This window comes from Dipodomys spectabilis, unplaced genomic scaffold (assembly GCF_019054845.1).
Source record: "Dipodomys spectabilis isolate Male_0828 unplaced genomic scaffold, ASM1905484v1 ptg000004l, whole genome shotgun sequence".
Taxonomy (NCBI): Eukaryota; Metazoa; Chordata; class Mammalia; order Rodentia; family Heteromyidae; genus Dipodomys; species Dipodomys spectabilis.
In genome coordinates this window covers 13702790-13726996 of record NW_024870681.1, presented here as the reverse complement: position 1 = coordinate 13726996, position 24207 = coordinate 13702790, and the positions used below count along the sequence as shown (strand labels likewise).

The following is a 24207-nucleotide window of genomic DNA, read 5'->3' as shown; positions in this document are numbered from 1 at the left end:
ATTGCATGCGTATAGGAACATGTCAAAACGAAACGTCTTTGTACAACTAAACGATGCTAAAAATATGTGGGAGGAAAACCAAAAAAATAAAACCTTTCCAGATTTGCATACATCTTGTTTCCTGCTTTTCCCTTCATATGTCTACCATTTCAAGGGGAGTGCACAATTGTTACTGGTGCACTGTAGCAATAATATTGGTAATGTGGATAATAATAATAACAAATAATAATTAGTAGGTAGGTAGTCTCCTTTGCTTCTAAATGAGGAGTCTTGTCTGCTGGTTACCACCAAGCTCGGTTGTAAGAATCTGGAAAAGGAAAACTAATGATGCCAGCAAGGTTGAGTTCTAAAACAGAAGGGAGGTGGAAACGGCAAAGGAACAGCTAAGTGGGATGGAATCGAAAAGATTCTGGAAGGTTGAAATATGAGAATGGGAGCAAGGAAGGAAAGGTTTCTGGCGGGGTGGGGGGTTAGCTACCTTGAGAATAAATAGACATGAGGAGATTAGTTGACAACGTTTTTCTGTGAATTAAAACTACCCAAACCTTGCTGTGTGATTTTTTGGTGGGATGACCAAAAACAGAGAAATAACATAGACAGAAGAGACTCATGGTATGGCTTTTCGGTCAGCTCCCATGGAGCTGATGAGGAGTCAGGGCCAGACAATAGGGAACTTACTTTTATGAGACTCTGGGGACAAACTATGCTGCTTCTGGGACCAGGCACAAAATTGGAAAGGACTTCTTCTTTGCCTAGAACCCCGCTTCTCTGTAAAACTGCAAGGATTAGAATTTCTCAAACTCAGAGAAATACGTTATTGCATAAATATAGATGTTAGCATGGTAGGAATCATCCGAAGTGCAATCATAATATTCCTTCAAACACTTCCCGGACAGACCAAATTTACATGGGAGATTATACTCAGAGCAGAGACACGCAGTGAATTCATAGGGGAAGTAACTTGAGGATACGCATGTGGCTTTCCCCTGCAGATTCTTTGAAATTCCAGACGCAGGAAGATTCATAGGATAGGGTGGGGGCTGGCCATTCTCAATGTATAAATGCAGTTATAGCTTTACACAAGTTATCTGAGTGATCAGGTTTGTTTCAGTTAGCTATGGCAGTTAATGACATAGAAGATCATTTAGTAAACACATGAAAGATCTTTCTCTAGAATTAATTCAAGAGGATACCTTACAAGTCTGTCTTCAGTCTGAAATGGGAGCTATTTAATGGAGATTATTTCCTCCCTCTGTCTCTTTTTCTCTCTGTCTCTGTCTCTCTCTGTCTCTGTCTCTCTCTCTGTCTCTGTCTCTCTGTCTCTGTCTCTCTCTCTGTCTTTCTCCCTGGCTCCCCTCAATTCAATTGATACAAAGCCCAGAACATTTGGGAAACTTAATATCCTACACTGACATAGATTTCCCCCATCCAGGGTTTAAGCCTTTTCTACAATTGTCCCCCAGTCATTCAGTCTCTGTTTGGACATTTTCAGTGACTGGAAACTTAACTACTTGTCAAGGAGATCCATTTTGTGGACAGCTTTGACAGAAATCTCTTCTCTGTTGGACCAAAATATGCCTCTTTACAACTTCTTCCTAACTCAGATGCTTCAAGCTCTGTAGGATTTCATAGTTTACAGAGGATCCATCAAGTCCTCCAAGTCTTCATGGCTCCCTCCTCAACTCTTTCCCCTATACCTGCATCACAACAAACCTTCTCCCCCATACTCTGAATGTCACCAGATCTGGGTGAGATAGAGCAAGAGTGCATGTCTTATTCTATTTATTGATTCCTGGATCCTGCAATCTATTTCCTGATAAGTGGTTTGTTCCATCTTGAGTCATCCCTTCCACAGTGTTTCAACAATCCTACATTGTCCAGTATTTTCACAATAAAAAATAAAAATAAAAAAACAATCTTACATTGTCATATATATAGAAAAGCATCGAATGATCAGTCTGCGATTCAGATTCAATTCTGTATGCTTCCCAGTCTTGGGATATTTACCTTTCTGTCTACTAGATGGGCAAGAATAATATTTGCAGGAACCAAATAATTGGGATAATATCCTTGCCATCCTCTGATAAAACATTGTACAACAGAGGTGGCTCCTGCCCCCACTTGAACCAACCTTAAAGGCATGTGCCACATCAGGGGTATCATCAAAGGCTTGAATAAATATGGTCCCCAATCTTCGGTCCAGATCTTCTACTCTGTGGTTAAATTCAGAGACATCGTTTTCAAATTCCTGAAGAAGTATCATAAAGAACATAAGAACAAAATGATTTTTCTGGAAGCCAGTCACACCATGGTCTTTATTACTAACCTTTGTACTTAAATTAGTCATACCACAGATTTATTTTAATGCTCTCAAGTTCACATGGCATCATTTCAGTTTTAACCAGCAAAAAGCTGGCCTGTTAGTATAGCACTTTTACCTAGACATTTGAGCAAAATGGCAAAGCCAATCCAATGTGGGGCTGGAGTCTTTACATCCCCCACCCCCGCTATTCCTTACCTCTACTTTCTGAAGTCCCTCCTTTCTCACCCACAATATCAGCTCCTACTACCCCTTTCTCTCACCCACACCCACACCCACACCTACACCCCCACCCCACACTACTAGTAGCAACAGCCCTAGCAATGGGCCATTTCAATATTACCATCTAATTTCCTTTTTCCCTCTAGTGAAAATGCCATCCCCCCCCCCATGTACCTGAAATATAGTCACTAGGAGGAAAGTAATAGTAATAGAGTGGGAATCTTCTCTGAGCATGTTAGACATCTAAAGGGATCTTACTTGGCTAGACCCAGGAAGATATCACTCAATAAATTCTATTAGCTCAAAGTAAAAAGAACAATGAAGATGGGTTATAAAACACAAAATGTACAAATGTGTTTGCAAACATATGATTAAACAAAATCCCATATACAAGTTTAAAAATCTACAAGGAAATTACATGTTGTCCTAGAATTCTTAATTCTCTAAAATTCACCATGGTATTGTTTCAGTTTTATCCATTTTGAGAGCCTCCCTACCATTGCTGTATTTTTCCCTGGATTCTAAGGACAAGAATAATACTATTTCTTTTAAACATACTTTAATTATTTTAACACAGAAACTAGACATTGTTCCTCAGGTTGCTATACTTAGCAAATGGAAACATAGAGCACTTTGATAAATTTGAATCTAGAACAAACAATGAATTTTAAAAAATATAAGTGAGTTCTAATTATTGTACTTTATCTGGTAATCCAAAGTGTGCTGTTCTTAGTCCAATGCAGCTATTGTCAGGGAAACATTGTTAACTCAAATATCTAATTCGTACAATTTCTACTTGTTATTATTGTTTTCAAGAGTAATATATCCTCTTATAAGAAAACACAGAAACAAATAAAAAAGTAGAAAAACAGTATGGATATGTTTTCCAAACTCAACCATGCCTGCATTATGATGTATTTCTTTATGGATTTTTTTAGCTGTGTATGGGGTTTTGCTTTATTATGTGTTTGCAAAAGCACTGTACATATTCTGTTTTATAACACATTTCCTAAATTTTTCTACTTTGAACCAATAGAATTTGTAAAAAGTGGTACTTCCCTGGGTCTGGTCAAGTAAGTTCCCTATAGAGGTCTAAGACGCTCAGGGCAGATTCCTGTTTCTAATTTTCTTTTTTTTGTTTCTAATTTTCTCTTTTTCCTTCTTACATTAAACTTCCTGTTCCAGCAATTCTGCCTTTTTATTTTTTGTATGCTTTTTACTGTAAAAATGCTGTACATGAGCAAGGTAATGAGTACATTTCCTATTGAGCATTTTTGCCTCCTCCTTTGTTTTCCCTCTACCATCCCTTCCTTCCTTCCAACCTCCACAACTACCCTCCACTCCCTGCTGAAGTTGTAAAGTTTATTTTCAACATAGTGTTTTGTACATCTCATTGTTATAATAGGTCAACCTGTATCTTTATTTAAGAATTTTGTTTTTTTCCTTCCCCTCCTCAAATTAGAGAAGTGTATATACAAGATGCAGGGCACTGACATCAAATACAGTAAAAATAGGGGTTATACCATGGGGGAGGAACATACAAAGAAACAAAAAAAAGTCACATGGTACATTATAAATATATTAGAAACAATAGGAAGAAAGAAAAAGGATATTCGTGTCCCTATTTTGGGGTTCATTTCACTTAACATCATCTTATATGGTCATATGTACATAGCTTTTAGCCTTTTCTGCTTGTCTTACACATGTACTAGTTATTGCAAATAAGGGAAGCTATGGGACCTATGTTTCTTTGGGCTAGGCTTACTTCACTTAATATAATTTTTTCCAAGTCTTTCCATTTCCTAACAAATGGGGTAATGTCATTCTTTCTGATGGAGGCATAGAATTCCATTGTGTATATATACCACATTTTCTTGATCCATTCATGTACTGAGGGGCATCTGGGTTGGTTCCATATCTTAGCTATGGTAAATAATGCTGCAATAAACATAGTTGTGCTGGTAGCCTTAGTATGGCCTTGTTTGTGATCGTTTGGGTAAATGCCCCAAAGTGGGATTGCTGAGTCATAGGGGAGCGCGTGATATTTTTTAAGTAATTCTACTCCTTCTTTGCACACTAACACGTTCTCTCTTTTTCTCATGTTTTTGAATTCACAGATCTTGGGCTTGGGTGGCGTGGGGTGAGGGGGAGTTGCAGCTGAGATGTGAACTCTTTGTTCTCACTCTGCAAAACATGTCTCAGCTTCACTTACCCTTTCCCAATCTATGAATAACCTTCTGTTCAGGTTTGCCCATCCTTCACTCAGTAGACTGTGCTAGAAGCTTCTTTGGACGTATTAAGGTATAATAGACAAATGAAAGGTTGCATATGTTGAAGGTGTAGAATAACATTTTGTCATATATAAAATTTTGACATGTATGAAATGATCACAACAATGGAGTCATTAAAGATAATTAACTCCACAGTTACCATTTTCTTCTTAGTGTGTATGTATGTGTACACATGTGTGTATATGTGTGAAAGAGATCACTACCCTTACGGCCTACCCTCATAGCAAACTTCAAGTACTCAATACAGTGTTATTAACTGTCTGTAACACTCTGTGACACATCACGTCTCTGGAATTATTCATCTTGCATAGCTGAAACTTAAAACTCTTTGACCAATACCTCCCTGTTTCCCTCTTCCTCCAACACACAAAATGTTTGCTCCCAACTGCTTTTCTATGAGTTTTAGTACTCCAGATTCCACATATAAGTGAGATCATATGGTCTTTGTCTGTCTGCTTATTTTACTTAGCCTAAGCTGAAACCACTTGGTAGTCATGGCTTCCCTTGTCATTTCTTCCCCATCTCAGCACCTCTGAAAAGCTAGGGCCATTAGTGGCTGGCAGAAATTCTTTTTTTTTTTTTTTTGCTGGATGTGGAACCTGAACTCTGTGACTGGGCACTGTCCCTCAGCTCTTCAGCTCAAGGCTAGTGCTCTACCACTTGAGCCACAGCGCCACTTCTGGCTTTTTCTGCTTATGTGGTGCTGAGGAATCGAACCCAGGACCTCATGCATGCAAGGCAAGCACTCTGCCACTGAGCCACCTTAGCAGCCCTGGCAGAAATTCTTTTGATCTATCTCCTAACAAACAATAATTAGGATCTTTCTAATGACATAGGTATAATAATTGTTTCACCTGATGTAAATAGTAGAGGAAATGCACACAAAAAATGTTCAAAATGTACCTTATTCATGTAACTGTAACCCCTCTGAACAGCATCTTTAAAATAAAATAAAATTTAAAAAAATGCAATCTAGCCAGGAGCCAGTGGCTCACGCCTAGTTATTCAGGAGGGTGAGATCTGAGGATCATGGTTGAAAGCCAGCCCTGGCAGGAAAGTCAGTGAGACTCTGATCTCCAATTAACTACCAGGAAAATAGAAGTGGCGCTGTTGCTCAAGTGGTAGAGTACTCGCCTTGAGCTGAAGAGCTCAGGAACAGCGCCCAGGCCAAGAGTTCAAGCCCCTCAACCACCACCACCAACAACAACAAAAAGCAATCTAGAAAGGAATAAGGCTATCAATTCAGCCCTACCATGCTTTGGGGGTCCAAGCAATTATAAGAGCACTCCAAGAAGACCTGGTACATCTCTTGAAATTCCTCATACATTTGCTGGACTTGCTTACTCAGTGTGTTCCCTCTGATGCCACTAAACTCAAGCTTTTCCAGTTTGTGGAAATCCAAGACAGTCTTCAGAAGATCCTAAGGGAACAATTCAGAAAGGAGTTAAATTTATCATCTAAATCCATCATCATCATCATCATCATCATCATCACAACTGTGGATGGGAAGAACTGGAAGAGCTAGAACTTATACGGGGGTGGTGGTTGCTTGGGAAAATGTGATGCCTAGTTAGTTTTGTAACCTTATTATTAGATGGGGTTGGTAAAAATAACTCTTGATTAAACTCAGTAACGAAGAGGAAAAATGGATAAATAAGAATCATAGAAACGATAATAAATATACTTCAACCTCTCTTTAAAATTGATTATAAAATATGATGATGATGATGATGATGGTGGTGGTGGTGGTGGTGGTGGTGGTGGTAAATGTGTTTACATGATTGGTGAGTTTGGCATCAATTTTTATTTAAAAAGTGAGTTCCATATGGGCCATATTGTCTAGAATGAGAATTACTTTAGAGGATGGCAGTAGGAAAGCAGACACTGAAATTAGTTCAAGGACAAATCCAGAGGTCAGAACCAGCCTTCATAGCAATGTCTTCTGCCAAAGAAAGAAATCTCCCACAGAGTGTTCTTGCCAGGTGTATGCAGTACATTGTATCAGCTGGGTGACAGAGGACAGTTATTTACCATCTCTATGCTGGTTTCTTCATCTGTGATAGCTAACAATAGTATTTTTTGGTATGGTGGTGAGAGCTAAATTAATGCAGGCTTAGGATTTGGGTGAGTGCTATGCACATATCCAGTATGCATTATGATTACTGTAATTGACACAACAGAGTCCTGATGAGCTCAGAATTCCATGACCCCTGAATGGCATAACATGGAAGCCAGAGGAGGGGTCTCTCCTGAGTCTCTAGAAGCTACTACTTCATTACTGATGGTACAAATGTCTTCTATGAATGCTTAATAGGTCACATGGAAGTTATCCCTTAGAAGGACCTGTCTAAAAGTTACGACAATTTCTGTTAGGACTTCTAATCTATGTGTATCCTTTGACAGGAAGGAGAAAAACAAAGTTTGCCTTTGCATCATTCACATTTCCTGTGGATCCCTGGAGAGGGGTCATCTACCCTAAGCAGACTGAATGGGAAAGTGAGGATGCACTATGACAAGAATGCAGGGAATCCCAGGAGCTCCTGGTATAACTCCAGAAACTTCCTATTCCCTGTTGTCCCTGCTACCATGGATCTGTCAGTCTTGTATAAGCTGCCTGACTCCTATCTCTCATTGGGAAACAAGACCAATTGCAATGATAGAGATACTGGATGTGAGGAAAAGTACCTAAGTGTCCTCACTTTGTCAGATTACCCATACAATTTCAGGCAACTTTTGAGCAGCCTTTTTTATGTGGGGCATGGTTGGCAGCAAGCAGCTAAAGCAGGAGAGGATCACCAGCCAAGGAACTCTAAATGTAGATCAGGTCAGGACCAAGGTTCTTGCTGCCCTTGGTGGTGGGAGATAGAGAAGTTGCTATTTAAAAAACAAACAAACAAACAAAAAAACCCAGTAACCTGTAGCTCACACCTGTAATCCTAGCTAGTCAGGAGGCTGAGATCTAAGGATCGCAATTCAAAGGTAGGCCAGGCAAGAAAGTCCATGAGGCTCTTATCCCCAATTAATTAACAAAAGCCAGAGTGTTGCTGTGGCTCAAGTGGCAGAGCACTAGCCTTGAATGAAAAAGCTCAGGAACAGCACCCAGTCCTCAGTTCAAGCCCAGGAAGATTTTGGTGTGAGGCTAGCCCTAGGGGGGAAAAAAGTGTAAGACCTTACCTGAGAAACAAAGCAAAAAAAAAAAAAAAAGGCTTGGTGTGTGGCTCAAATGGTACAGTGCCTGCCTAGCAAGCAAAAAGTTCTGACTTCAGATGACAGTACTATCAAATATATATAAAAGCAAAAATAGACAAATGGGATTACTGATAACATAAATATCCAATGTTATAAACTTAAAAACTCAGTAGAAAAACCCAAAGATAAACTCAATAATCCAATTAAAATTGCCAAAGATATGAATACATACTATTTGAAAGAAGAAATTTAAATGAAGATGTAAAAAAAATTCAACTTCATTAGCTGTCAGAGAAATGCAAGTCAAAACCACAATGTCATATTTTATCAGGAAGTTTAAAGAAACTGGGTTCTGATGGCTTACACCTGTAATCCTAGCTACTCAGGAGGCTGAGGTCTGAGGATCACAGTTTTCACAGTTTGAAACCAGTCCAGAAAGTAAAGTCCATTTATGATTTCTAATAAACTACCAAAAAAGTTGGGGTTCAAATGGTAAAACATTCGCCTTGAATGGGACAGTGCCCAGGCCCTGAGTTCAAGCCCATGGCTGACAAAATACAAGGAAAAAAAGCTAGGTGCCAGTGGCTCATTCCTGTATTCTTAGCTATTTTGGTGGTTGAGACCTAGAGGACCGTGGTTCAAAGCCAGTCCAGGCAGAAGTATCTATAAGACTTCATTTCTAATTAACCAGGGAAAAAGCCAAGCTGGGGGCATGGCTCAGATGCCAGATGTGAGTGAAAATGCCAAGCAAGCATAATGTTCTGAGTTCAAGCCCATGCAATGGCAGATTGATTGATGATAGATAAATGACAGACAGACAGGCAGACAGACAGATAGATAGATGATAGACAAGTAAATAAAAATAAAAACATTTGCAGAAGTATGTTCAAGTTTATGGCAGCACAAAAATGTAATTCTAGTATTCAGAAAATTGGGGTTTCATTCAAAGTCAGTCAGCCTGGGCTACATTGTGAGACTGTATCTCAAAACAATAGCAACAAAAGAAAAATATGTTTAACTTTATATAGAGAGAAAAAAGAACAAATGAATTTAACTGAAATTGATTTCAATAGTAATTCAAATCTCTCACAAGGTTTTTAGTTGTAGTGAGCTTTACATGTACTAAAAACATGTAAATGTTTTTACAGGAAAAGAATATTTTACAAGAAACAATATTTTTTATAGAAAAAATAACTTTGGTACTCATTTTTCACAAATGTGTGGATGTCTATTTCAATTTGGGGGAAATCCTGCCTAACCATTTTAAACGACAGATCTATCTTGATATGTCTGGTTACATCAGAAAGCAGGATGGTAATTTCTTTATGCTATTTGATTTCTCAAGGACACTTGAAGCGTAGACCTGGATGGTCTGAGAGAGGGGTTTGGTCTCTAGTCTAATAGGTAGATAATTAAATATTAGAGAAATAGTTAATTGTGCTATTTTTGGAGAAAGCATAGTCACTCAAAATGACGGCTATGCACATTCTTTAGCCATTATCTAAGTTAACAAACATGGCAGATGACAAATTTATTTGGGATTCTATTCAAAGATCTTAGGGTTTTCTTTCCGCCTCCATCCAAAAGGCTTCATCTCCTCACCTCTTTCTGACATTTTCCATATCCTTTGTCTGCAGTGGCTTTCTTCGGGGCTCTTAGAATGATTAATTTAACATATTATTATTTGTTTATTTTCTATCTTTATTTCCAAGGAGGTTGAAAATACTCCCAAAGTTGTCCTGGTATCCCCAATTCCTGGAAGAGTTCTCAATGCAAAACAGATAATTGTTGAATGCAGACATACTCCCTGTAGTACCATAATCAGCTATATCAAGTTCAGAAGAAGGTAACATGGTGACAGAGGCCCTAGAAACTGTGACTACTGAAGAGCAGCTGGTAAGTAAGTGCAAGAGGGGTTGGGTGGGGCAGGAACACTACAAAGCAAAGCATATCATTGGTGAGAAGGCCCTTGATGAATGTCAGGTAGAAATTTCCATAGCAATTAAGTGACTAAGACAAAGTAGCAGAGTGGCTGTTACTATGTAGGCTGAAACTATGACATGAATAAGAGGTAAACATTTTAACCTACAAAAAAAATGACCATTTCTAATGTGGCTCTGTTGAATAGAACAGAATCATCCAGTGCCTATGCATTTCCAACAGTAGGATGAGCTGCCCAAGAGGGAGTGAGCTCTTCATCACTAGATGCATGTGGGTTCTGGTCTATTTAATGTTGATGACACTGTGGAAAGATTTCTGTAGCTGGAGACACAGATTTATTATACTGACTGTAACTTACATCTTTGATTTTTAACTTATTTAGCTGTAAGGTCTTTTCACTGCTTATTTTAAAATCTTCACTTCACAGATAACGGGCAAATTTAAGCCAGTAAGAGGTTTCAGTGATACTTACGGATGGCCATGAAGTGCATGCTGGGCATGGTGGTGCCTGCCTAAAATCCCAGCTCAACAGGAGATGGAGGCAGGAGGATCCAAGTTCAAGGCCTGGGCAAGGTTATCTAGATCCTCTCTCATAAGCAAAACTAAAACCAAAAGAGCTGAGGGCCTGGCTCAAGTATTCAAGTGATTGCATAGCAAGTGTGAGGCTGTAGGTTCAATCTTAAGTAGTGCAACCTTGCAAACAGCATAATGAACTCCGTATGAATTTCATAGCATAATGCATTTAATCTGTGTGCAAGAGCTTAGGATCTCAGGTCCAAAACACTCAGGTTTACACAACTCTGGATTTGCCATTTATTAGCAATTAGCTTAAAGCAAGGCACTTTTCTTTTCTTTCTTTCTTTTTTGCTTTTTTGGGCCTTGAATTCTGGGCCTTGGTGCTATCCCTGAGCTCTTCAGCTCAAGGGTAGCACTCTACCACCTAAGCCTGGAGCCACTTCCAGTTTTCTGGTGGTTAATTGGAGATAAGAGTCTCATGGATTTTCCTGCTGGGCTGGCTTTGAACTGCAATCCTCAAATCTCAGCCTCCTCAGTAGCTAGGATTACAGGTGTGAGTCACTGCACCTGGTGACACTTAACCTTTCTAAGGTCATTTTTCCCAATGGTAAATGGGGTTACCAGGTAACACAGAAACCATCATTGTAGGACTTCAATGAATAGTAGCAATTGTAATTAACATGTCATTTGATCAGATTGCATAATTGTACACACTAGGGATGTCTAGTTGTTCCTTTCCCGATAGAAATCACAAAAGTCCTAGGCAGCTTACGCACAGACAGACTGCATCTTATTCTTATGAAAAACGGTGTAATATTTAGTGAAGGTGGAAGGTGGTAGGATGGGGGAAGGTTTAATTTGTGCTCTGACCCACTAAGTGAAGAATCAAACTCAGGTATAATGGCAAGTTACACCAACAGCCATCCTATTCTTGAAGGACAGGTCATGCCGCCCATCTTAAAAGAAATGTCTTCAGAATTCATTAAGGTAGAGCACAAAGCAGACATTTATAGATGAAAATCTCAAAAGGTCATTTGGAAAAAGACTGTTTTCTTTTACCTTTCCATTGCCACCGACCTTATGCAGCTAATGGTCTCATATGTGACCACATGTTCAAGCCCTCCTGAAAGGGAAGCTGTCCCAATTAGGCTGGGAATGAAAGAAAAGAGACTGGGTAGAACGGCCAGAGATAGCAGAGAGAACAAAATGGGAATGTAGTGTGTATTAGGTCAGCTTATTACCTATCTCCCTTCTAATCACTTTGCATAAAGCCTCAGCAGGAAATCATTTTGTCTCCAAGTGATCACAGCTTTACAGCAATTTTATAATGAAAGGAATGAGGGTTTGCTCCAAGCTGTCCCCTGCATTGTTTGCAGGGAAAAGGCTGCAGGCAGAAACATAAACAGAGGAATCTGCAGAATATACAATATTGTGGCACAAAAATAAACTTTGTGTGTGTATGTCTGTGTGTGTGTGTGTATGCGTATACTAGAGCATCATACAGGAAGGATTCTTGAGGCAACTGAAAGATGCCTGTTTGTTGATGCAAGTTACAAAATTTTTATATACTTTTGGGATTCCCTTAGTAAAGTCAGTACGTCAAATAAGGTCCTTTTATAGAATGAGAATCATAATTTTACCTGAGTGGCCTATTTAGGAGAAATCATCTGGTTAAAAAAAAATAAAAAATCAAAACAGGATGCACCAAGACAGAACAGAATGTGTAAGGGCAGAAGAAAAGCACAAAACCAGCTTGCAGCCTTCAAAATGGGAAGAAAGGGAAGAAGGGAGAGTAAGAATTGGGGAAGGGGAGAAAAGAGATTTTTATAACTCCCTGGATAATATGAAAGTTTGGTGAAAATACTACATGGCCCCGGTAGAAATCCCACCTAAAATTTGAGCTATGTGACCATGGGCAAGTTAACGTCTGTTAATTTTGAAAGTGCTCACTTGATTAAAAAAATGGTATGGATATCTATATCTTATAAAAATTACATGATGATCAGAAGGATTAGGAATGATAGCTTTGTGGCCTACATTACTTCCTTATTTTTCTATCCTTTCTTTACGTTCTTGTGTTTCTATTCTTCCTTTTTCTCCACAAGTCAGTTGTCTGAGCAAGTAGCTGCACCACAGTTAGAATGGAGAGGGCGAAGTGGTGGTACCTGAGAATTCAATTAGTCCACCTGCTGCAAACCTGCTGAAAACTACTGATCGGTCCCCTCCCCCTCCTTTGGAAGCAGCAGCATCCTACCCCTACCTTCAGTTAGCAAGCACCAGAATGAAAATGTAGACCTTCCCAACACCATTCTCTTGTGGAAAAATAAAAAGCACATTGTGTGTGCATCCCAAATCAGAAGAAAGAAATGGAGAGCATTATGGAGATTGAACAGCAGCTCTTTGCAATACATAGCCACTTGGCATAAAAATACAGAGGGCTAAACGTGTTGATGTCATTGTATTCCTTTGGTTTAATGTATTGATTAATTGCAGGTATCATCATCTGAGTGGTCATATACTGCATTAGAATAGAAGATGAATAAGGCAAAGTTCATGCTCATGCTTGCTGCAGAGAAGCAGATTAATCCCATTTCAAACAGGCATCGATCACAATGATACACAGAATGTTAACTAAAGGGCTACATGAAATATGCCAGAAGACAATCAATAGTCCCCTGCCCTGCTGCACTGAGCTGAGAAGGGAAGAGATGGGGAGGAAGACAGAAAGGGCAAGGGAGCTGAATCCAAGCCAATATTTGGGAGATTAAAAGAGAGAGAGAGAGAGAGAAGAAATGGTGTGCTATGCCGGGGATCAAAGAAGAAAACCCAGAGCATAAGACAGAGAACTTTGGAGAGGCAGAAGCAGAAAGGCTGGGAGCATATGGGGCATTTAAGTCCTCCTCTAATTAAACCAGGGTGTCTGCTTTATATGCACTCTTGCCTTTGATTCAGAAAGAAAATGCTGCCAGCCTGAGTTGGAACTATTGTGAGGGTAATGACTTTGAGGAGGCTGGTGGCCAGCTCTGCTTATATTTACTGATATACCCAGCAGATTAGATGTCCTAATGTTAGAATAGCTGTCTATATGCAAAGTCACATCATTAGCATGTGTGTACAGGGCCTGAAGTCCCTGCTGGCCCTGAGAAGCCCTTTAGAGCAGTGCTCTGCTACCGCCCCCAGGGGCTGTTTGCAGAGCCTGTAAATAGGACAGAGGAACAGAGCAATTAGTCTTCTGTGGTCAGTCCAGGCCAGAGGCAGGGCAGAGTGGAAATGCCCATCACCTTGGCTAAACAACAGCGAAGGTGTTGATGAGGGGAGGTGAGAGGAATAAAGAATCAAGGGGGAGGGGAAGAGAGGCTGTGCATTCAAAGCCATGCTGGAAATGGCCAAGAGGAGACATTCAGGATGAAACTAGATACCAATTATTGATTTTTGCCAAGATCCTGATAAAGGATTTAAGGCACATTGTATGTACACTCTAGTTCCTGGCTTTCTCACACATTTTCTGCTCTTCCCCATTTTCTTTCCCTGGGGAATTCCCACTGATTTCCTCTCATGCTCCTTACTGATTCTCAGAGCCCTACTGGGTTGGGGACCCTTCTGTATTGCTTCTAACACCCCATCAATTTTGCTTTTACTATGGCATTCCATGGGTCTTTCTGTGTTTGATCTCCTCTATTAATCTGTCTTCTTTATCCTATCTAATGTCTATACATCCCAAACGTCCTTGCAGGCAAAACTGAATTTCAGCCAAGTTTGTTTTCCGGGGCTTAGCTTTCTGCTTATGTGGTGCTGAGGAATCGAACCCAGAGCCTCATGCATGAGAGGCAAGCACTCTACCACTGAGCCACCTTCCCAACCCTTGTGCTGGTCTTGTAGCTTGATCTCAGGACCTCACTCTCTTACTTGGTGTTTTTGCTAATGGGTGGTGCTCTATCACTTAAGCTACACCTCTCCTTCCAGCTTTTTGCTTGTTAATTGGAGATAAGAGTCTTATGGACTTTTATGCCTGGGCTGGCTTTGAACCTCAACCCTCAGATCTCAGCTTCCTATGTAACTAGGATCACAGGTATTAGTAGCCAATTGCCTAGGTGAATCTATTCTATCTGAACTAATAAGAACAAGTCCAATCTCAGATTCTTTGTTTGTTTGTTTTTTGGATCCAGTCATGGGGCCTGAACTCTGGGCCTGGGCACTGTCCCTCAACTCTTCAGCTCAAGGCTAGCACTCTACCACTTGAGCCACAGCGCCACCTCCGGCTTTTTTTTTTTTTCTGCGTATCTGGTGCTGAGGAATCGAACCCAGGGCCTCAGGCATGCAAGGCAAGCGCTCTACCACTGAGCCACCTTCCCAGCCCCAATCTCAGATACTTTTATCCTCATCATCCCATAGTTTGCTGGGTTCATCACAGCCTCTTCCTAAAATAACCATCTTCACTTCAAGTCTCTGCTAGTAACAGCTGGGAATGGGCTTCTAGTTTCACTCTGGGCTCTTGGCTCTTGTCCTATCCTTGAACTTGCCCCTGAATTTTTCAAATCAGATGTAAGTATTTTTTAACCATTATCTTCCCCATAAAGTCCAGTCAGAGATCTTTGGATGTGAAATGTTACACATAGTATATTCTGAGGATTGAAACAACCTCAAGAACATGCCCTATGTGTTCACACTGTAATTCATATTAATTTTTAAATAATTGGGAGACCGACAACTGTGAACAAGATCTGGTTATCTTTTGCAAGAGATTCCCCAGTGTTGGAGACTCAGGAGCCACCTGGAGAGGCAAAGGAGTGGAGGAGTTCAAAGCATCATGTTTGTGGTAATGGTCACAAACTGCCATTTTGTAAAAGTTCTGTTTTGCAAGCTGAACCTTCTAGCCTAAGTTTGTTAGACAGAAAGCTTAAAATCTATGGGACTTTTATTTATTTTCATTCTTTGTAGGCTTGAACTCAGGGGTCTGGCACTGTCTGTTAGCTTTTTCACTCAAGATTGGCACTGTAATCCTCAGATCTCTGCCTCCTAAGTAGCTAGTATTACAGGTGTGAGCCACTAGCACCCAGTTTAAATACTTTGGGAAATCTGGAAAGCTACTGAATTTGTTCATTGATTCTTTGGGTTTTTTCCCCAACTTCCAAAAGAACAACACTTATATGATGTTTGATCCAAATGAAAACTACTCATTGAACTCTTAGTATGTGTTCTTTAAAAGAGTGAAAGGTTGGCCATCAGATTTTGGTTTTAGATTGTGGAATAGTTTCCTATTCCACATTTGCAGTTCCTGTACTTCCTCCTGTACAGGGCTGGGGCCTGTGGTGAATGAACATACTCACGGCCACTATATGCAGTCGGTCCAGGAAGCCATCCAATCGCACAAAGACCAAGGAGGATTGGAAATCCCATTCCTTGACTTCTTCGTTCTCTTTGAAGTAAGTATGGATATTCTCCCTTCTGTTCTGAAACACTTGCTTGAAGAAGCTCAAGGTGTCTGAGACCATTTGCAGTTTCCTCTGACTTTCTTCAACCTCATTTCTCAGGAGGTCTTCTGGGCTGAGGTAATTGGAGGCCTGGAATATGAACAGATTCATGTCCCTGAACCCAGCTGCAAATGAAGAACAGCCCATAATGTTTTTCCACTACCAGCTCGGAATTGAATAATTATTCAAGTAATATTTTTCTCAAGTTCAACACCTTTGGTGGAACCTTCAGTTGCTCAGGTGGACTGGAACCTGGGTTTCAGTTAAATCAGCTCAGTTTCCTTCAGCTACAGTGTCTTGGGCCAATCATGGTGATAGGGTAAGTGACAAGTGAAAGGTAAGGAGGCAGAGTGGAACTTTGTGTTCTTTTCTTATTATATTTCTAAATGATCTTTGGGTACAAAAATATTTCAGTTCAATGTCACCCTTCCCATCATTCTCTCCCATCTCTCCCAGTCCCACCCATCCCCCCAAGTTACCTGGTTCCCTTTTCACATTAAATGTGGTGGCTGTATGTGAATGCATATTGCATGGACATTGAAGGTTATGGCTGCATTTGCTTACCTTTCCTCTTTCCATTCATCTGTTCTTCCTCGCCTTGTCTTTCCCCTTCCTCCCAATAATACACATTTCAGCCTCCTGGTATTTATGTGAATAAACTATAAGTTAATTGTTCAAAGGAGTTACACCCTTGTGAATGCAATACTTCAGACTCTATGCCTAGGTATAAATGCATATGGCCTTGTATATGTTTTCATCTATGTTTATAGACATATGAAGAAATGCCTAACAGCTCTGGCTATAAAAAAAAATATTAATCAAAGCAATGCTGAGATTCCATCTCACCCCAGCAAGAATGACCATCATCCAGAAAATAAAAAACATAACAAGGCTAGTGTCAATGTGGGGCGAAAGGAGTCCTATTACACTGTTAGTGGGGTACCATTTGTGAGCATTTGTCCAAAAGATTGCAAGTTAGGATACAGTAAAGCCACTTGCCTTCACAGGTGCTCCCAAATGTTCTTTTGGGAGTTAATTGGATTTTGATAGTGAAATAATTTCAATGCAAGAATTCATTGGGCCATAACTGTTCATTGTCTTCTCAGGGTTTGAGTTCCTCAGAGGCAAAATAAGGCAATTTCAGAGGGAAGTACCCAACCAAATGTGCCTAAGGTCTCTATTCTATTTACAGATATACTCCTCCGGATTTATATTGACCTGTATGGCATCAGATGAGGCATATCTCTGTAACCTGGGCACTCAGAAAGTTGAGGATGGTAAGTTTGAGGCCAACTTAGTCAACTTAGCAAGACCTTGCCTCCAGACAAAATGTAAAAAGAAGCTGGGTGCTGGTGGCTCACACCTGTAATCCTAGCTACTCAGGAGGCTGAGATCTGAGGATCCCAGTTCAAAGCCAGTCCAGGCAATAAACTCTGTGAGACTCTTATCTCCAATAAACCACCAGAAAACCGGAAGTGGTGCTGTGCTCAAGTGGTAGAGCGCTCGCCTTGAGCTGAAGAGCTGAGGGATAGTGCCCAGGCCCAGAGTTCAAGTCCCACAACCGACAAAAAAAAGAGCTGAGGATGTAGCTCAGTGTAGCTCCTAGAATGTTCAGGGCCTTGGGTTCAATCCACTGTCAAAACAAGAAGAAAAAAATGAGGAGAAGGAGGAGGAGGAAGAGGATGAGAAGGAGGAGGAGAAAAAGGAGGAGGAGGAGGAGGAAGAGGAGGAAGAGGAGAAAGAACACAACCCAAGTGGCTGTTTTATAAAAAGTAGCTTACATATACAGAGTTCTTACCATGTGCAGGGCACTTGCATTATTGTATGGGAGCCTCCCAATCACCTAGCATCCTTTGAGATGGATCCTCTCCTTTTGACCATTGTACAGGGAAGAATGACCCAGAGCAAGTCCGTGGCTTGTTGTAGCACACACAGCTGACATGTGGTGAGGTCAAAACTAGGTACAGGGTCTACATTCTTGACTGCCGGGCTCTGTTTCTGACTTAATAACAATCCTTCCACTCAGATCAAGAAGGGGGTGAAAATTCTCCAGTCCTATGGTTTGCTCCAGCTCAGGGCTTTGGACAGAGGGGAAAGGAAGACTGGGTCTCCCCGGCATTCTGACATTATCAAATACCTCTTTGTGAATTATTGGCATGTGAAATAATAATAATTCAAGTGTGAGAACATTCTGGACCATAATGCTTTGTGAAAAGAAGGCACACTTTATGCATTCCTTTGTATCAGCGCCACCCATCCACTGGAGGAGATGTTGCTGGAATGCCCAGGGCCACACACCTGCTGGATGAGCAGGTTGCAAACCTCCTGCAGCAGCACTGTAAGCCTCCCTGGGGATCGGTAACACTTGCAAGTGGCCCAAAGCAGACAGATCACATGAAGTAGAGGTCTCAGCTGGGGCTTCACCTCAGGAAACTCCAAGCTGCCCAGGGTGTCCAGGTGGCGTTGGAGTGGCAGCAGGTGCACATGGATGTCCTGAGCCTCTGTCAGAGCTGGAAGGAATTAGAGATGGTCATGAACCTTTGCCTACCTCATGGAGCCCTCTAACCTGGGAAGTGAAGACTCTGTTAAGCCATAAGTGCAATGTCTTCTTGAACTAAAAAGGCAAAGAGAAGACTGATTTCCAGAAAACCTTCTGGCTCTTATTCAGAAATACAAAACTCTGGAGAGCTCTGAGAAAACTGTCTGATTCTCTCAGCCCCAGTCTGATGTTCTGTTTAGCAGACGTATCCCTTGATTAATACTTGCTGGTTTTTGTGCTGCTGGTATTTCTGAGGTAATACAAAATAGATGACAGGGGATGAATTTCAGAACCAGAAAGACTGTCTCCAAATACTGCCCCAGACACTCAGCAATTGTTTGACTCTGGACATATTTAACATCTCTCAGCCACAGAAAGGGGCTGATCTGTTGGTAATTTCAAGAGCTCTGCAATGACAGAAGATAAAGCAAATGGAATGATGAACAACTAGCCTAGATGGTAGTGCCTCTGAGGACTATTGGTTAATCTCATTGAGCCTTTATAAAGGAGTCACAGGAACAGAGGAATATCAGCACAGACTGGTGAATGCATGTGCTGTTGTTTTTTTCAGAACCAGGAAAATCTCCTTATGGTAAGTAGCTGGGATTACAAGTATGAACCACTGTAACTATTCTAAACCAATCATCTGTAGTAAAATAGAAAAGCCAGTGGTGCTGTGCATAGGAACCTAGAGGAAATGTGAATGCCCAGTGAGCAAGTTGAACTGGAAGGGAACATCTGTAAATGTTCTTAGGTTGTAGTATACGAATAAGGCAGTGCATTTTGTTTGGTAGGTTGTTTTAGGGAGAGGTGCTTACTTGGTTTCTGGTAGTACAGGGATTTGAACGTAAGGCTTTACACTTGTTAGGTAGCAATGAGCTATTTATCCAGCCTTTTGCCTTTTTAAAGTTACATTTTGGATAAGGTCTTATCTTTTTGCTTGGAGCCGGTCTCAGACAGCGATCCTTTTACCTATGCTTCCCAAGCAGCTAGGATCATAGACTCATATTCCCACTTCTGACTTGGTTGTAACTGGGTCTCACTAACTTTTTTTGCCTGAGTGGCTTTAAATAGCTATCCCAAGTAGCTGGTATTATAAGTGTGAGCCACTATACTCATCCTAGGATCAGTGTTTTTGATGTAGTAAAGGGGATTAAACTCAAGAATTCTTGTGTAGCCGGGTGCTGGTGGCTCATGCCTATAATCCTAGCTATTCAGGAGGCTGAGATCTGAGGATCGTGGTTCAAAGCCAGCCAAGGCATGAAAGTCTGTGAGACTCTTATTTCCAATAAACCACTAGAAAACCAGAAGTGGTGCTGTGGCTCAAGCAGAAGAGTGCTCGCCTTGAGCTGAAGAGTGCAGGGACAGCGCCCAAGCCCAGAGTTCAAGCCCCATGACCGACCAAAAAAAAGAAAAAAAAAAGAATTCTTGTGTGTTAAGCATGCACACTACTCAGCTATACCATAGCTCTATTGTTTTAAATTTTTAATGTTTTATGTTGTTGTTCTTATTTTATTAAGATGTTTTCAATCTCTATTTGTTGAACCCACACATAGGAAACAAAAGATACTCCCTTTATGAGACAGGACCAGTATGCCAGAAATTGCTTTAATATAGGACATAGATACTCTTATAGACAGTTATACGACACAGCTTTAGCCCTCTATTTTAAGACTTTACCTAAGCTTATCTGTGAATTGGCTAGCCCAATCCACCTGAGCCAAAGGAAGATTACCTCAAAGGTATTATCCTGAACTCCTGGCTTAATAGTTGTGAGGCTCAATATACATGGGAATGTGTTGATATTATGGCTGTACTTTACATCACCAATGGGTACAAGATGTGAACTGAAAGTCAAATGCCATTGCAAATTGATTATAGTAATAATTCTGAGTTGGAGAGCTGATGGCAAAGATCAGGGGGAGAGGATTCCAAAATCCTCTTCAAGTGTGTTGTGAAGAAGAGGGGGCTAAGACTATCATGCTAGGGAGTACTGTCTTTCTGATAGCTTTCTTGAAGACTTTTCAAAAGCAAAAATCTCCCTTAGTAATACTAATAGGCACTACCCTGATTTTGTTTTGGGGAGGTGGTACTAGGGATTGACTGAAGGGCCTTGTACTTACCAAACAAGTTGCTCTACCACTTAAGCCATAGCCTCCAGCACCTTCCTATGTTGTCTGTTTTTGAGATGGGGTCCTATTTTATGCTAGGGTTAGCATGGACTGTGTAGTCTTCCTATTTGTGCTTCCCTGAGTCTGTGGGGATGACAGGCATGAGTCACTGCACCCAGGCACTGTAGCTGAGATAACAGGTGTTATCTCAACATTGGGTGAGATAGGGTCTCATAAACATTATACCCAGACTGGCTTTGAACCAAGATCTCCCAATCTCCATCCCTCAAAGTAGCTAGGATTATAGTATTGAGCCACTGCATGTGGTTTCTAGGAACATACTATTTTAAGAAAACACAGTAGCTCTGTAGTCCAAGCAAGGGACATTCACTTTGGATTACAGGCAAACAAAGATAGACATAGGCAAACTGGGCTCGTATTTTCATTCTGCTCAATGGTAGAATAACTGCTTTGAATATGCAAGGGCTGAGTCCAATCCCCAGCACCACCATTAAATATCTGGGTGGAGATTGGTTCCAGGCTTGGATGGCCAGATCCAGAGATGATCAAGTCTCTCAAATAAAAAGGTGGAAGTATTTGCATAAAACCAACATACATTTGCCTTTATACTTCAAATCATCTTTAGACTACCTATTGTATTGAATATAGTTTAAATACAATATAAGAAGTTGTTACACTAAATTTTTTAACTGGTGTGCTGCAAGGGATGGATCGAAAGCTTTAATGCATGCTAAGCAAACATACACTTGAACTATACCTAACTTTATTGTTTAAAAGTTTGTATTGTTGCTGGGCACTGGTGGCTCATGCCTGTAATCCTAGCTACTCAGGAGGCTGAGATGTGAGGATCACTGTTCAAAGCCAGCCTGGGCAGAAAAATCTGTAAGACACTTATCTCCAATAAGCCACTAGAAAACTGTAAGTGGCACCATGGCTCTAGTGGTAGAGAGCTCGCCTTGAGCTGAAGAGCTGAGGAACAGCTGGTCCACACTGGCTGTAATGAAGCACCAAGACTGAACTTGCTAGAGAGAGAGAGAGAGAGAGAGAGAGAGAGAGAGAGAGAGAGAGAGAGGGGAAGAAACAGAGACAGAGATAAAGACAAAGACACAGACAGACAGACAGACAGAGATGGAGACCTGACTGGTGCTATGATCAGTTTCTTCAAGAGTCAGGTGTTGGTGAGTTTTTATACCATCTATGGGATGGTATTAAGAACTAGGCTATTAAGAGGTGGTTAGACCATGAGAGACTTGTCCCCTATGAATAGGATTTGGTCCTTTATAGGAGTGTCTTCACACCACATGAGGACACAACATTCCTCCCCTAGCGGATGTAGCAGAAGTTGCTATCTTGGGTTTTTTTTGTTTGTTTGTTTTTGATTTTTTGCCAGTCATGGGGCCTGAACTCTGGGTCTGGGCACTGTCCCTCAGCTCTTCAGCTCAAGGCTAGCGCTCTACCACTGGAGCCACAGCGCCACTTCCAGCTTTTTCTGTTTATGTGGTGCTGAGGAATCGAACCCAGGGCCTCATGCTTGCAAGGCATGCACTCTACCGCTGAGCTACCTTCCCAGCCCAGAAGTTGCTATCTTGGAAGCAGAAACCAGCATACCTCAGACAGGCTAATCTTATCTTCCTAGCCTCACAAATACTGAGAAATAAGAGACTGCTCTTTACAAAAATCACCGGGTCCCTCATAGTCTGTTATAGCAGCACAGATCCACTAGGACAATTATAACTGGTCTCATTAGGCCATGCATGCCCCCTCATAGCAGGGAGAATTCCTTAGAGGTTCCCAAGGTTTTTCATGTTTTTCATCCTGCAATCAATCCCACTTCTGACAACCTTCCTTTATCCTTTGAGCCTCCTTCTTTATTTCTCACCATTTTCTAGTTGATGCTTATTAATCCAGAGACACTTAATTTCCTCTCCTCTCTTTAGTCTATCATGGAGCCAATAAACTAGCCAGAGTGTGATTAACAAGAATAATGAACCTAGTATATTTATGTGGGATAAAGTAAGCCAGATGCTCAGAAATTAAATTAGAAATGATAAGATCATTCGATTGCCTTTAAAATCTTTTTATTCTTAGTAGATCCTGCCAAAATTTCTGGCCAAGTTGCTACCTAACATCTATAATAGAATCTTCTCTTCTTCCAACATGGGAATCAAATTACACATTAAAGGATTACTAGGTGGGTGCTGGTGGCTCACACCTGAAATCCTAGCTACTTAGGAAAGGCAGCAATCTGAGAATCCCAGTTCCAAGGCAGCCCAGCTAGGAAAGACCCTGAGATTATTACCTCAAGTTAACCACCAAAAATCCAGAAGTAGAACTAGGGCTTAAGTAGTATAATGCTATCCTTGATCAAAAAACCTACAGCACACACACACACACACACACACACACACACACACACACACACATACACAGTAGTGTTTATTTGGTTCTATTATAATGTTTTTTTCTAATTTGATTTTTCAGTATATACACTACTAGAAAAAATATTGGTAGCTGGCTTAGGGAAATCAAACTTTTACAACCATTAATTTATATATGTGATTAGTTTCTTAATATACAATTGGGAAAATATTATGGGAAACACTAAACAGCCAACTCATAACATATTTTCTGATGTTATTTTATTTCAGAGCTCCAAAAGCATTTGCACACTTCCATTATACCTGTGGTATCTGTGTCCAACCCAAAACATTGCTTCCTTAACATTTTCTTCCAAATTGGCTCCCATTTTAAGCTACATAAAATCACACTTCCTTGGTATCTATGGGAGCCTGGATTCGACATCTGAGGATGCTCACATCCCTTACATAAAAACCACATAGTATTCGCATATAAACTACACAACCTTCTTGTATACTTTAAGTCATCTCTAGATTACTTGTAATGCCAACACAGTGTAAATGTAGTGCAAATAGTTATTATATGATTTATGGAACTGTAATCTCTTTGTACCACTACTTAATAATAATAGTAATAATAATAAACAAATGAAAAGTTTGAAATGGTTGCTATACTCTGTTGTTTTGGGAATGATGACAAAAAATGTTTGTATATGTTCACTTTGTACAAATTTTTTGTGTGTATGTGCTAGTAGTAGGTTTTGAACTCAGAGCCTGGGAACTGACTCTTAAATTTTTGTGTTCAAAGATAATGCTCTACAGTGTAGGCCCCAGGTCCACTTCTGGCTTTTTTTGCTGGTTAATTAGAAATGAGTCACATGCACTTTCTTGCCTAGCCTAATTTTGAACCATGATCCTCTGATTTCAGCCTCCTGAGTAGCTAGGATTAAAGGCCTGAGCCACAAGCACCTGGCAAGTGTGTACAAAAATTTTAAAATAACTTTCAGCCTAGGAATGTAGCTTAGTGGTAGAGTGCTTACCTAGCATGCATGAAGCCCTGGGTTCAATTCCTCAGTACCACATAAACAGAGAAAGCTGGAAGTGGCACTGTGGCTTAAGTAGTAGAGTGCTACCTTTGATTAAAAGAAGCTCAGGGACAGTGCTCAGTCCCTGAGTTCAAACCCCAGGACTGGCATAATAATAATAATTTTCAACCCATATTGGTTGAA

At 40.6% G+C, this 24207-nt stretch overlaps 1 protein-coding gene across 2 annotated transcripts in view; it reads right to left on the bottom strand.

Moving 5' to 3' along the window:
• Window positions 1–24207, bottom strand: part of Dnah9 (dynein axonemal heavy chain 9) — a 339142-nt gene that overhangs the window by 297171 nt on the left and 17764 nt on the right. For both annotated transcript variants that reach the window (XM_042693416.1, XM_042693426.1), the window contains 4 exons: window positions 18249–18460; window positions 15807–16040; window positions 6086–6253; window positions 2132–2248 (listed from right to left, as the gene is read on the bottom strand). In XM_042693416.1, coding sequence (XP_042549350.1) covers window positions 2132–2248; window positions 6086–6253; window positions 15807–16040; window positions 18249–18460 — 731 coding nt within the window. The remainder of the gene's footprint in view (window positions 1–2131; window positions 2249–6085; window positions 6254–15806; window positions 16041–18248; window positions 18461–24207) is intronic.